A 13,437-nucleotide genomic window follows, 5' to 3' on the forward strand; every position below is an offset into this window, starting at 1 on the left:
TACTTCTAGGAAACTGTCTATTTCTGTTTTAAATTTATTTAATGATGTAGCTTCCACAGCTTCCTGGGGCAGCAAATTCCACAGACCTACTACCCTCTGAGTGAAGAAGTTTCTCCTCATCTCAGTTTTGAAAGAGCAGCCCCTTATTCTAAGATTATGCCCCCTAGTTCTAGTTTCACCCAACCTTGGGAACGTCCTCACCGCATCCACCCGATCAAGCCCCTTCACAATCTTATATGTTTCAATAAGATCGCCTCTCATTCTTCTGAACTCCAATGAGTAGAGTCCCAATCCAGTCCAGCCAATTAATCGCAGAGGAATTGATGACACAGGCTGATGGGGCTCAAAAATTTTTGAAAAATGTTTTAAACTTTTGCCAGCACCTCAGAGGCTTTACCAGTACATTGCTGTAGGCCGCTGAAGCCTGCTGTTGCCGGACTCCACATCCACTCCAGAGCAGACACTTACGTGATGGCGGCCTTCAATATTTTAATGATTTCACCCCCCCCCCCAACAAAGGTTACAAAATCAGCTAGGGTCAGGACATCTCCTTGCGGTGGGCAGGACTCTAACCATGTCAGAGATGTGCCTCCAATCCTCAAAAATGGAAAATCCAGGTCACTGTGAGGACAGCATTGGCAGATCCAATGGTAGATTACACAATCACATTACATTATTTTTGATGTTATGCAAAGACCATTTCTGCCATTACGTCCAAAAGATGAGTCATCGTCATTGTGTCGCAGCGATTGTTGCTAAACAAAGATAAGCCCTTTGGCAAATTAATAAAGACACTGGATTCTAACCTTTTGCTTATCAATTTTTGACAGGTGTTTTGAATACAGTGTATTTCTTTTGTATGCTGCATTGTAATAAATATGCCTTGAGACATATGTTGATTGAAAACAAATTAAAACATCCTAATGTTGCATAGCCTTTCGCATACTTCTTAGTATGTTCATCCTAATATATCAAACAATATTGATTAGATTAAAATTATAGCTAATCCATTAGGAGGTGCTTTGGCAAATAAACTTTAATTAGATTTTAAGAAAACAGAAAAAATAATTGTGAGAATTCAACTAGGTAACACTCTTCAATTAACCATGAAATTTTGGTGTTTGAAGTTATTCCCACCACTTCAGTCTCTTTGGTAATCATACTGCCAGAGATATACCAACAATTTCTGTGTATGAAACTGGTGAGAGAAATGTTTGAATTGTAATTATTTCTGAATGGCCAATTTAAAAAAAAGTTTTGTTGTAAGACACATGGAACTGTTTAGAAATACTTCTAAAGTGAATCGAACTGATGCCTTGTGACATCATGTCATTATGTGAGTTGTAGTAAATACACTGTGGTCAGTGCATCTGTGAAGAAGATTGCTGACTAATGGTTTAGTTGCATACATGACAATTTAACTCAAACTTGAAAGAAAACACATGGCTGCTCCCTGAAATAAAAATGTCATGCTCAGAGTAAATTTATTATATCCTAAAAATCTTGCAATCAAACGTAGTGGGAAAACCCTTCCATCTCATTTATATCAAAGTCCTGAATTATGCCTCGCTACTTTTTTTGGGGGGGTGAGGGTGGGGGGAGGGGAGTTCATGTCTAATTGATTTGAATTAATTTTACTTTGGGAATCAATGGAAAAGAGTAAATGTTGGTGGGAATTATTTCTATTTCCTTTCCTCGCTATGAATCATAATGATGCACAGACACGAGTGTTGAACTTAAAAGAAAATAGCACTGCAGAGGAAGTAGGGAATCATTATCTGTCTGGGATCAGCATTTGGAAAGCAGAAGGATGTTGATATTCATACATTCAGACCCACATTGACTCAGTTCATCACAAGCATCAGATAAGGGGGTATCAGTAACTCTCTATGATGCTGAAGTAATATAATCCCATTTTGGTTCCTTCTTGCTTTTTATTTTAGAGTGAGACTCACTCGATTTTTAATTGTTTTCTCATCATTTCCTCTCCTAGTCTCTCTACGCAATATGTCATTGGTGGCCAAAGAGAAAGTGGCCAACTTGCTTCATTGAAGACCTTCCCGTCACCATAAGGTCAGAAGTGGGGCAGTTTGCAGATGATTATACAGTGTTCAGCTCCATTCACAATTCCTCAGCTGATGAAGCAGTCCATGCCTGAATGCAGCAAGATTTGGACAACTTCCAGGCTTGGGCTGATAAGTGGCAAGTAACATTCATGCCATTCAAGTGCTGGGAGAGAACATAACCACCTCCCCATGACACTCAATGGCATTACCATTGCTAAGTCCCCCACCATTAAAATCCTAGCGGTCAGCATCGATTAGAAACTCAACTGGACCAGCCACAGAAATGCTGTGGCTACTAGAGCAGATTAGAGCCTGGGTATTCTGCGGCAAGTTGCTCACATCCTGACTCCACAAAGCCTCTCCACCACCTACAGATAGAATACTCTCCTTGCTTGGATGCATGAAATTGCAACAATACTCAAGAAGCTCAACATCATTCAGGACAAAGCAGTGCACTTAATCGGCACCTCACCCACTAGCCTAAACATCCATCCCCTCCACCACTGACCTACCTCGGCTGCAGTATCTATAGGATGCACTGATGAAACTCACCAAGACTTCTTTGGCAGCACCTCCCAAACCCATGACCTCCATCACCTAGAGGGACAAGGGCAGCAGGTGCATGGGAACAGCATCACCTCGAAGTTCCCCTTTCGGTCGCACAGCATCCTGACTTGGACATATATCACCGTTCCTTCATTGTTGCTGGGTCAAAATCCTGGAATTCCCTACTTAACAGCACTGTGGGAGTACCAGCACCACACAGACTACAGCGGTTCAAGACGAACGCCTACCACCACCACTTTCTAAAGGGGGGCAATAAATAAACTGCAGTATAATGTGGATAAATGTGAGGTTATCCACTTTGATTCTAAAAACAGAAAGACAGATTATTATCTGAATGGTGATAGATTGGGAAAAGGGGAGGTGCAACGAGACCTGGGTGTCCTTGTACACCAGTCGCTGAAAGCGAGCATTCAGGTGCAGCAAACAGTTAGGAAGGCGAATGGTATGTTGGCGTTCATTGCAAGAGGATTTGAGTACCGGAACAGGGATGTCTTATTGCAGTTGTACAGGGCCTTGGTGAGACCACATCTGGAGTATTGTGTGCAGGTTTGGTCTCCTTATCGGAGGAAGGATGTCCTTGCCATGGAGGGAGTGCAACGAAGGTTTACCAGACTGATTCCTGCGATGGCAGGACTGACGTATGAGGAGAGATTGGATCAACTAGGCCTATATTCACTAGAGTTTAGAAGAATGAGAGGTGATCTCATTGAAACATATAAAATTCTAACAGGACTAGACAGACTAGATGCAGGGAGGATGTTCCCAATGGATGGAGAATCCATAACCAGGGGTCAGAGTCTCAGGATACGGGGTATGCAATTAGAACCGAGATGAGGAGAAATTTCTTCACTCAGAGGGTGGTGAACCTGTGGAATTCTCTACCACAGAAGGCAGTGGAGGCCAAGTCATTAAATATATTCAAGAAGGAGATAGATATATTTCTTAATGCTAAAGGGATCAAGGGATATGGGGAAAAAGCGAGACCAGGGTACTGAGTTAGACGATCAGCCATGATCATTTTGAATGGTGGAGCAGGCCCGAAGGGCCGAATAGCCTACTCTTGCTCCAATTTTCTATGATTCTATGATACTGGTCTTGCCAACGACACCCACATCCCAAGAATGAATAATAAAGAATGGCCACCTTGCTTGCAAGTCTCTGCCAATACTTGTATGAACTAGCTGCAATAGATGGTTTGAAAATGAATATACCTTTGATTTTCTTTCTCTCTGCATGGTGTCTTTGCATGTGATTCAGTTGAAATCCTACCTGATTTAAAAGTCTCCTACCTGAATTTAGAAGTGGAGGATCGTATGTACAGGTTTACCACACTGTGGCACAATATGTTGGACTCTCGGTATGGTAGCCTAGCGGTTATGGTACTCAACTAGTAACCCAGAGGTTAAAAGTTCATAAACCCATTATGGCAAATTGTGAAATTAAATTTAATAAATCTGGTAATTTGTGGTCTATCACCATAAAATAACCATGAAATTGCTGTTTTGTTGTAAAAACCCAACTGGGTGACTTATGTCCTTCGGGATAAAGGAACTTGACACCCCTCTCTAGTCCAGCTTGCATTTGCCTCTAGTCCCACACTATGGGGGTGGATTTTAGTTATTCCTTCCGGGTGGGAAACGGGTGGCAATGGGTCGGATGCCCGTTTTACACCCTTTCCAAAGACTTCAATGGAAGGGAAAATTGGGAAGGGTGTAAAACAGGCTGCTGATCCACTGCTGCCCGTCACATTGTAATTGGTAGTTGACCATCCATTCAAATTGTGTGAGGGTACTTCAATTCTCAAACAAGTTCTCCACAACTCACTTCTAAGCCATCACCAGACAGATACAAGCTATCGTTCCATATATAATTTTATGTAGTCAACCTTCAGACCTATTTTCAAATGCATCTGGGCAGGAGATATCATGTTCATCTTCTTGTCATTAGTTATCTTCTGTTCATCAAAGAGATACAATGAAGAGGAGTGTGCATGTTGATTATTAAGGCTTGAGTTTGGCAGAAGTTTGTTTGGTATGATTTTATTTGGGTAATTATTGTATCCATTAGTCCGGTTCGTTAGTTCCATGTTCCACATGGGAGAGGTCGCAGCAATTTATTGCATTATGTTTTAGGGTTACATGTTTTGTATAAATAGAGGATATTAAATGAAGATATGGGGAAAACCCGTTTATTTCATGAGTGTGGAAGACTTGACGGCTTAGATTATCCTCAATAGTGGCCTTGTCACTGGAACTGTGCCTGGGTGTGCGTTTTGCCTGTCCGATCAACCTAGCGCCAATGCCAGCGAATTTCCAGAGGTTAGCCTAATTTACATGTTTTCGGCAAGCTCCTGGTGAGATTCCTACCTGCACTGTGGAGTTTGGGGAAGGGGCAGAGGCAAACTAGCTAAGGCAGCCCTTAGGTCCTGAGGGGCCCTTTCAAAAAAAAAGCATACTGTGGGGCACAGAGTGAAACATCACCCACAACTGATTCTACTTCTGGAGAGGGGATTTAAATTTTAAACAGCCTTTGTCAGCTCTTAGCAACGCTGAATCTATTGTCACTATGGTGGTAATTATGGAAAATGTGGTGTAATTCATCATTCTGTCCTTACTGCTTAATATGCCTGACTGTATTTGGATGGACAAAATTGGATGGAGAAGTTGAGGAAAATCTGGGGTGATAGCTTACAAGTTGTTTCCCCTTGTGCCTAGAATTAGATATAATTTAAAAATACAGTAAAAATGGAATCCGCCAATCATTTGGTTAGTAAAGAACTGAATCGTACAGATCAGGAAGGTCCCAAGTTGAATTCCAAGTCTGTACTGAGTTAGCTGTTCTAAGCCAGGGCGGTGAAAGGGGACCTACAATTGGCTTGAGTTCTGCTGGACTTTACGAGGGAAACTCAACTAGGCTTGGGTGAAGACAGGGTCAGGCTGAGTTGTGATGCCCCACATGATAAAATAGCCTTGACATATCACCTGTCTTGGCTCAATCATGAAGCAAAAATACATTTTAAAATGGTCAAAACGTAATAATTCAGCCATCTCCATCCTGCGTAACATCGCATGTAGAATACAATTACAGTGGGCTGCCTCAACCAAAAAACTTCTGTGATTAAAAAGATCTGTCATGTGTCATCATAGTTGAGGCAACTAGAATAGATTTATTTAAGGGGAAGTTAGATAAGCAGATGGGGGAGAAAGGAATAGAAGGGTATCCTGATAGGGTTAGATGATGTAGGGAGGGAGGAGGCTCGTGTGGAGCATAAACACCGGCATAGACCAGTTGGGCCGAATGGCCTGTTTCTATGCTGTAGTCTCGATGTAACATAGGCAGAAATGTGAATTGCAAAGTGCTGGTACTTCATTCGATAGCCATTTTGGGTATGATATATCAAGAGAGGTGGATATGCATGTGGTGCATCCTACAAAGTAATATTTTAGTGGCAGAGAGAAAAAGATACATGTGGAACATGGAAACGTATTATTATAATTTCTGTTTGAGTGCATTTGATTATCCGATGGGGACCTTTCTTTTAAAATGTCAGGTCAACTGTGTGGTCTTGTGCAAGTAGGAATCTCAAATTAATATTTTTGGTAGATAAGCAAATGCTGATAACATTAAAGTCAGCTTTATTAAGAGAAATGTTGAGTCTGAGAGAACTGTCATTATGGACGAATTTATAATAATAGAAGCTCTGTGTGTCCAGAATTGAAGAATCTCATTATAAAGTTTAATAGATTTAGCATGATGTAGAATGTACTTATATTGAATATATTATTTTGAACAAATCAGATGTTTATGTGTCACTGCCTCAAGGCTAATATTTGGCTTTCCAATTGAAATCTAAATATTAACTTATTGGTAGCTTATTGTAGCAAGATGGTACCACCACTCTTATGATATACCAGGAAGCTACAATAATCTCACTATTAATAAGGTTCACATAAAAACTAAGCAAGCAAATACTCCATTATATGGTTTTTGGTAATAAACATTAATCTGAAGTTATTTCTGAGAGTGTTGAAATGATTATTCTTTTTTCACTTGTCTTTCAGCATGTTTGTTCCGATACAATGGGCTATCATTTGTCTACCTCATTTTCCTCCTCCTCATTCCACTTTTTTCTGAACCTACAAAAAAGACAATGCAAGGTAAGAAATTTTGAATTATTATTATTTTGTATACAAGCCACATGACTATTTAATAGCAGGCGATAGCTTAGAAATTAATGTTTGCGATATTAGCGTATGAACACTACATAAAATGAATGGGTTAATACCCCCTTTAAAATAGAAACAAATGTCATATGAATGTGTTAAGTCTTTGCACACATATATGCCAAAACAGTAATTTCTAGGTTTGTATCTTTAAAAAAACAACATAGTTCAAATATTTGTCTTTTTCTCTATTTATGTAAAATTAACAAACACTGGTAAAATATGTTGACTTTCTGAACAGGTGAATAGTAAGTAAAATGTATTAGTTTGGCTCTGCGGTAGTGTTTTTTGCCTCTAAGTCAAAATATTTTTGGTTCAAGGCCCAGACCAGGATATGAGTTAGATCTTTCGACCATTGACCATGAATGGTTGGAAAATCTAATATTAATTTTATGATGTGTGTTTGAAAATATTCAAGAATAATCTAAATCAAACATGCTTTGCTATACAAATGTATTTAATTATAATTTACAACACAGTCTCGCTTGTTTGCGTGACATGAAAGATTATGAAGTCTAAGTTTCAAATTAAGCATTGGTTATGGCAAATTAAACAGAACGGTTGGGCATTTTGATTCTGCTCTTGCACAGTTGTGCAGAATGTGTTGTAAATGATTGGCCTGAAATATCCGGAGCGTAGACTTTGCAACCTGTACAATGTTGACAAAACAATTTGTATTAGGGCCTCAAGAGGCACAGCACAGTGGACCTTATTTACACCGAGTATAGATTAATGGGATGCATGAACCCTGCTGAGTTCCTGTAGCTGAATTCAGCTGTACTATTGTGTAGATGCACTGAGTAGAAGCCAGTGCTTTGCCACAGGGAAGGAAGGATGTTCAGAGGTAAAGTTGCATACATCCTTGTGGTCTGTTTTATTGGAAAGCTTGGGGTTAATTAAGTCATCTTCTTTGCTGCACTTTGTGTGGGGACTGGGGAGACCAAAAGAGCAGGTAAATTAAGCATGGATTCTTTGCCAGTTTGAACTACTAATAGTTTTATCCCAAGCCTTACTTTTCTGGTTCAGTACTTTAATTTTGTGCTGGAGAAATTGGTTGCTTTTCTAACTGAATTAAAGACTTAATCAGAAAAATAATGACTTGTAAAATACAATTAAACCCTCCATATTGTGGCCAGTCATTGACTTAGTTATGTATTTTCAGATGTGTCTTTTACCAATGGGATTAAATAATACAGACAAGTCAGCAGAAAATGCAACCATTTTCCCTTTAGTTAATGTGAGTAATATCGTTCATCCAAACCACTATGATTAAATGAGCCTCAACTAAATATTTTGAAATGGATAACCAGTCTCCTCCATCCGAGATAGGGGTAGGAATAGTAGAACTAAAGGTCATGCCTCTAAAATCCATAGATAAAGAATTAGGTTGGATGACAGGAAGTATTTTTTCATAGTTATCACTCTTTGGAATAAACTTGAGAGACGTGGTGAGTATTGGGTTACTATAGTCCGTCAAAAGGGAACTTGACAAGTTATATAGAATTACATAGAAATTGCAACAGGGAAACAGGCCATTCATAAGAACATAAGAAATAGGAGCAGGAGTAGACCATACGACCCCTCAAGCCTGCTCCATCATTCAATAAGATCATGGCTGATCTTCGACCTCAACTCCACTTTCCCGCCCGATCTCCATATCCCTTGATCTGTTGATCTCAGCCTTGAATATACTCAACGACTGAGCATTCACAGCCCTCTATGGTTGAGAATTCCAAATATTCACGACCCTTTGAGTGAAGAAATTCCTCCTTATCTCAGTCCTAAATGTCTGATCCCTTATCCTGAGACTATGTACCCTTGTTCTAGACTCTCTAGCCAGGGGAGAAATCCTCTCAGCATCTACCCTGTCAAGCCCTCTTAGAACCTTATATGTTTCAATGAGATCATCTCTCATTCTTCTACACTCCAGAAAGTATAGGCCCATTCTACTCAATCTCTTTTCATAGGATAACTCTCTCATCCCAGGAATCAATCCAGTGAACCTTTGTTGCACTGCTTCTAAGGCAAGTATATCCTTCCTTTGGTAAGGAGACCAAAACTACACACAGTACTTCAGATGTGGCCTCACCATAGCCCTGTACAATTGCAGCAAGACTTCCTTACTGTTGTATTCCAACCCCCTTGCAATAAAGGCCAACTACCATTTGCCTTCCTAATTGCTTGCTGTACCTGCGTGTTAACTTTCTATGTTTCATGTACAAGGACACCTAAATCCCTCTGAACACCAACATTTAATAATTTTTCACCATTTAAAAAACATTCTGTTTTTCTATTCTTCCTACCAAAGTGAATAACTTCACATTTCCCCACATTCTACTCCATCTGCCACCTTCTTGCCCACTCACTTAATCTGTTTATATCCCTTTGCAGACTCTTTGCGTCGTACTCACAGTTTACTTTCCCGCTTAGCTTTGTATCGTCAGTAAACTTGGATACATTACACTCGGTGCCTTCATCCATGTCATTAATATAGATTGTAAATAGCTGAGGCCCAAGCACTGATCCTTGCGGCACCCCACTAGTTACAGCCTGCCGACCTGAAAATGACCCATTTGTTCCTACTCTCTGTTTTCTGTGTGTTAACCAATCCTCTATCCATGCTAATATATTAGCCACAATCCAATGAACTCTTATATTGTGTAACAACCTTTTATGTGGCACCTTATCGAATGCCTTTTGACAATCCAAATATACTACATCCACTGGTTCCCCTTTATCTACCCTGCTAGTTACATCCTCAAAAAACTCTAATAGATTTATCAAACACAATTTCCCTTTCATAAAACCATGCTGACTCTGCCTAGTCATATTATGATTTTCTAATTTTCCTGTTACTACTTCCTTAATAAGGGATTCATGCCCAAGCAGCCTATGTTAGTGTTTATCATCCACACGAACAATAGCCCTAATCGAATTTCCCTGCCCTGTCCCCAGATCTCTTAATCCCCCTTTTTATCAACCACCTATCTAACCTACTCTTAAATGTTAATGTGGTCTCTACTTCCATCACTAACTCTGGTAGTGCATTCCACAGCCTCACAACCCGCTGTGCCACAAAGTTTCTCCTGCTCCATGTCCTACATCTCTTTCATTTAATCTTGTATCTATGTCGCCTTGTACTTGAGAGAAGAAGACATTGTCAGTTGCAGAGAGCAAGCGATTAGTTAGCTTAGATTGTGATGCATGATGGGGCAACCACGGTCTCCTGGAACAGCTTGGTTCACTTAGGAAGTCGGAGAGGAATTTACCTAAGTTGATCACAAATGATTTACTTTTTTTTGCCTCTCCGAGAAGACAGCATTATTTGGCGATGGGAGGATGGTGTGCAAGGTTACCAGAACTACTGGTCTTTACTCACTCTTCATTAAATATGTTCATATATTCATATCTGACCGCATTTCCTACATTACAACAGTGACGACACTTCAGAGGTGCTTAATTGGCTGTAAAGCACTTTGGCACCTCCTGGTTGTGAAAGGCACAATGTAAATGCAAGTTTGTTCTTTCTTTTATCTGGAAGCAGGGACATCGGCAGCAAATTTAAAATTGCATACAATTCTGAATGGCACTGCTTTCAACCCCTCCCTCCCCCATGCATGAACGCACATATATCACTAAGCAGGTGTGGAGGCATCCTCTTCCTTTCATCCCCCTCTCCTCTCCCTCTCTGATTCTCTCATGAAAGGAATGTGCCTCTCTATTGTGGCTGATCACATCTTTTTTGTAAACAATTTTACAACACCAAGTTATAGTCCAACGATTTTATTTGAAATTTACAAGCTTTCGGAGGCTTCCTCCTTCCTCAGGTAAATGTCAGGAACTCCTCGAAGCCTACGCATTTATAAATCACAGAACAATACATGGTGATTACAGACAGTCTTTGCAACTGCCCGTTGCCAAGGCAATCACAGTGTTCAGACAGAGAGGTGTTACCTACAGAGCCCCCGAACTTCGAGGAGTTCCTGACATTTACCTGAGGAAGGAGGAAGCCTCCGAAAGCTTGTAAATTTCAAATAAAATCGTTGGACTATAACTTGGTGTTGTAAAATTGTTTACAATTGTCAACCCCAGTCCATCACCGGCATCTCCACATCACATCTTTTTTGTTCAGTATTTTGTATTTCATAAAACGATTGAACATTTGGATGGATGCAAAGTGCCACACTAAAGAGTTGCATGCAGCTCAGGAGGCACTAGTTGGCTACAAAGGCAATGAATGTTTCTGCCACCTCCTCTCATGTCTGCTGTACCAGGTGCTTTAGGGGTGGGGAATGGGGCGAGGGTGGTGGACATCAGTCTATAAAGTACACACCTCTGCTCCCGAACTCCTTCTAGTAGGGCTTGAAGTGCCTGGTAAGTAAATCTGCTGTTGCTTATTCTCCAACACTCGACTCTTCAGTGATATTGCTCAGTAAATAACAGATTTTGGAAACAGTAAATGGGTTAAACAGCATGCTTAGCAACTCTTTGAAACCTAAAGTAAGACTGAGTTAAACCCCTCACTTGCACACCAACAACATTGTCTATGACTTTGTGGTTTATTCTGCGAATGAACTAAACTGAAAGTGCATACACAGTTCTTAATATTCTCCTTATATCTTTTTAAAGCAGTAGTTTTTAAACCACAAAACAGCTTAGTTTTTTCAAACTAACAATGCCGTAACACTACTTGAAATACAAACTTACTACTTTATAAGCTGCTTGTAAGTGCTGAACAGTTGCTGGGAATGCAGTTACTGTGAGTTTGTTCTTGTACATGCATTTAGACAGAAATACATATGTTACATACAGTCCGTTCAGGGAGCCAGTGCAGTTCACGTATTAAGACATTAACAAGTGATGTGGTTGTAAGGAATCACAGCAGTCCATTCCTTATTCGAACGCTTCGAGTTCCATTTTTTTTTATTAGCGATATTGGCAGTTCTGCCTGTGTTACAATTAACTAAAAAAGATATTAGGTGAGGCTGGACAGACCAATTGGCTGAGACAATAGTCTCAGTCATAGGCTTTTGCCTCTGGTTCAAATCCAACATTGGGAAAGGAAGTGAAAACTTTCTCTCATTGACAGCTGTTTAGGATCTTAAGTGAACTCAGTTTTGGCAGTCACAATCTAGTTTTCATTTGACTTGAATCCACATTGCAACACTGCTTAAATTCATCACCTAACACTCAGCTCTGAAAGGACTAGGTTTGGAAGAGTACAGAAAGCACATAATTGCTGATTGCTGATAAACGCATAGTTAATTTGCCAAGAAATGTTATGCTTAACGCAGGACTTCTGAATAAAAATTACTGAGTGGGAATGGCACATTGAAATTCTAGACCCTGGACTAGAACTCTGCTTTGATCACGTATCAAGACTCAATAGGAGATGGACCCAATGCTTTTCTGAGATTGATCTGGAGGCCATGCTGTGGGGACTGTAGAGAGAATCAAACGTTTCACTAGTAGCTGACCTCAGAGTGTTACTCAGTAATACTTAGACATATTTTCTGGTCAGTAATGTCGGTGGCACAGGAACAGAACAGATGCCAGGAGACCGGGAAATCTGGTTCAGAGATATATAGCCAGACCAGCACCACTTTCGTGCCAAGCATAATTTTCTGGCAGGACTTCTAGACCAGCCTAAAGTGGTCTCAATAAAAAGGAGTAATAGTTTCATATAAATATTATAAAGTGTTTAAAGAAAGTCTAATGTGATTTCCTGTCTGCTTAGGATGGGATTAGGTTGGGTGTATCGTTCACAATATCTGGAGTTGGCATAAGGGAGCTTCATGAACAATGGACTTTTAGAGACTTTTAGCCTTTTTATTGTCAGCTTTAAAGTACATTTTTGGTACTGGATTGTGTTATTAATTTTAGTTAGCAGTTTTATGAAAACATTTTACTTTTTTTTAATTGGAGTTTATTTTTCTTTATGTAGAACCTAAAATGGCCAAATATTTTTTGATGATTCACCAGAAAGCCAACTCTAATTGAAACATTTACCTGAAACGTCAACCGACTGACTTCTGTTTCTCCACAGATGCTCCTTGACTTGCTATGTATTTCCATTTTTTTCTATTTTTGTAAACAAATCTGGAAATTAGAATCAATGATTGATTATAACAGAAACTCATGACACTTTGCAATAACTGAACAGTGGTTGCAGCTGAGTCAGGAGTAGCGGTTAAATATTTCAGGTTATAAAACTTTCAGGAGGGAGAGGGGAGGAAGAAGGACAGGAGGGGGTAGTGATATTAATTAGACACAACAGGGTCAATTTTAACCCCACGACCAGGTGGGTTGGGGGCGGGTGAGAAGGTAAAAATCGTAAAAAAAAAAGTAAAACCCGACCCCAACCCGCCCGCTTCCGGTTTTAACAGAGGCTGGGCGAGGGGTGGGCGACCAACCCGCTCTCAGGAGGCGGGTCGGTCAGTGAAACCTTCTAAGGAGGCTGCGGGCTGCCGTTTTGACAGTTTTTTATTTTTAACTCTTGGGGGCCGGGATTTTCAGGCCTTCTGCTTCACACCACGTAAAAGGAGGCGAGAAGGCCCAACTCAGCAGTTTAGTGCCTTTAT

At 40.2% G+C, this 13,437-nt stretch overlaps 1 protein-coding gene across 1 annotated transcript in view; it reads left to right on the top strand.

The window, feature by feature from the left end:
* The window catches only part of LOC137310536 (piezo-type mechanosensitive ion channel component 2), a 624,232-nt gene that overhangs the window by 156,475 nt on the left and 454,320 nt on the right, over positions 1–13,437 (top strand). Inside the window, exon 2 of the mRNA XM_067978307.1 lies at positions 6,695–6,790. Within this exon, the coding sequence (XP_067834408.1) occupies positions 6,695–6,790 (96 nt within the window). The remainder of the gene's footprint in view (positions 1–6,694; positions 6,791–13,437) is intronic.

The sequence above is a fragment of the Heptranchias perlo genome, chromosome 3 (assembly GCF_035084215.1).
Source record: "Heptranchias perlo isolate sHepPer1 chromosome 3, sHepPer1.hap1, whole genome shotgun sequence".
In the NCBI taxonomy this organism is placed as follows: Eukaryota; Metazoa; Chordata; class Chondrichthyes; order Hexanchiformes; family Hexanchidae; genus Heptranchias; species Heptranchias perlo.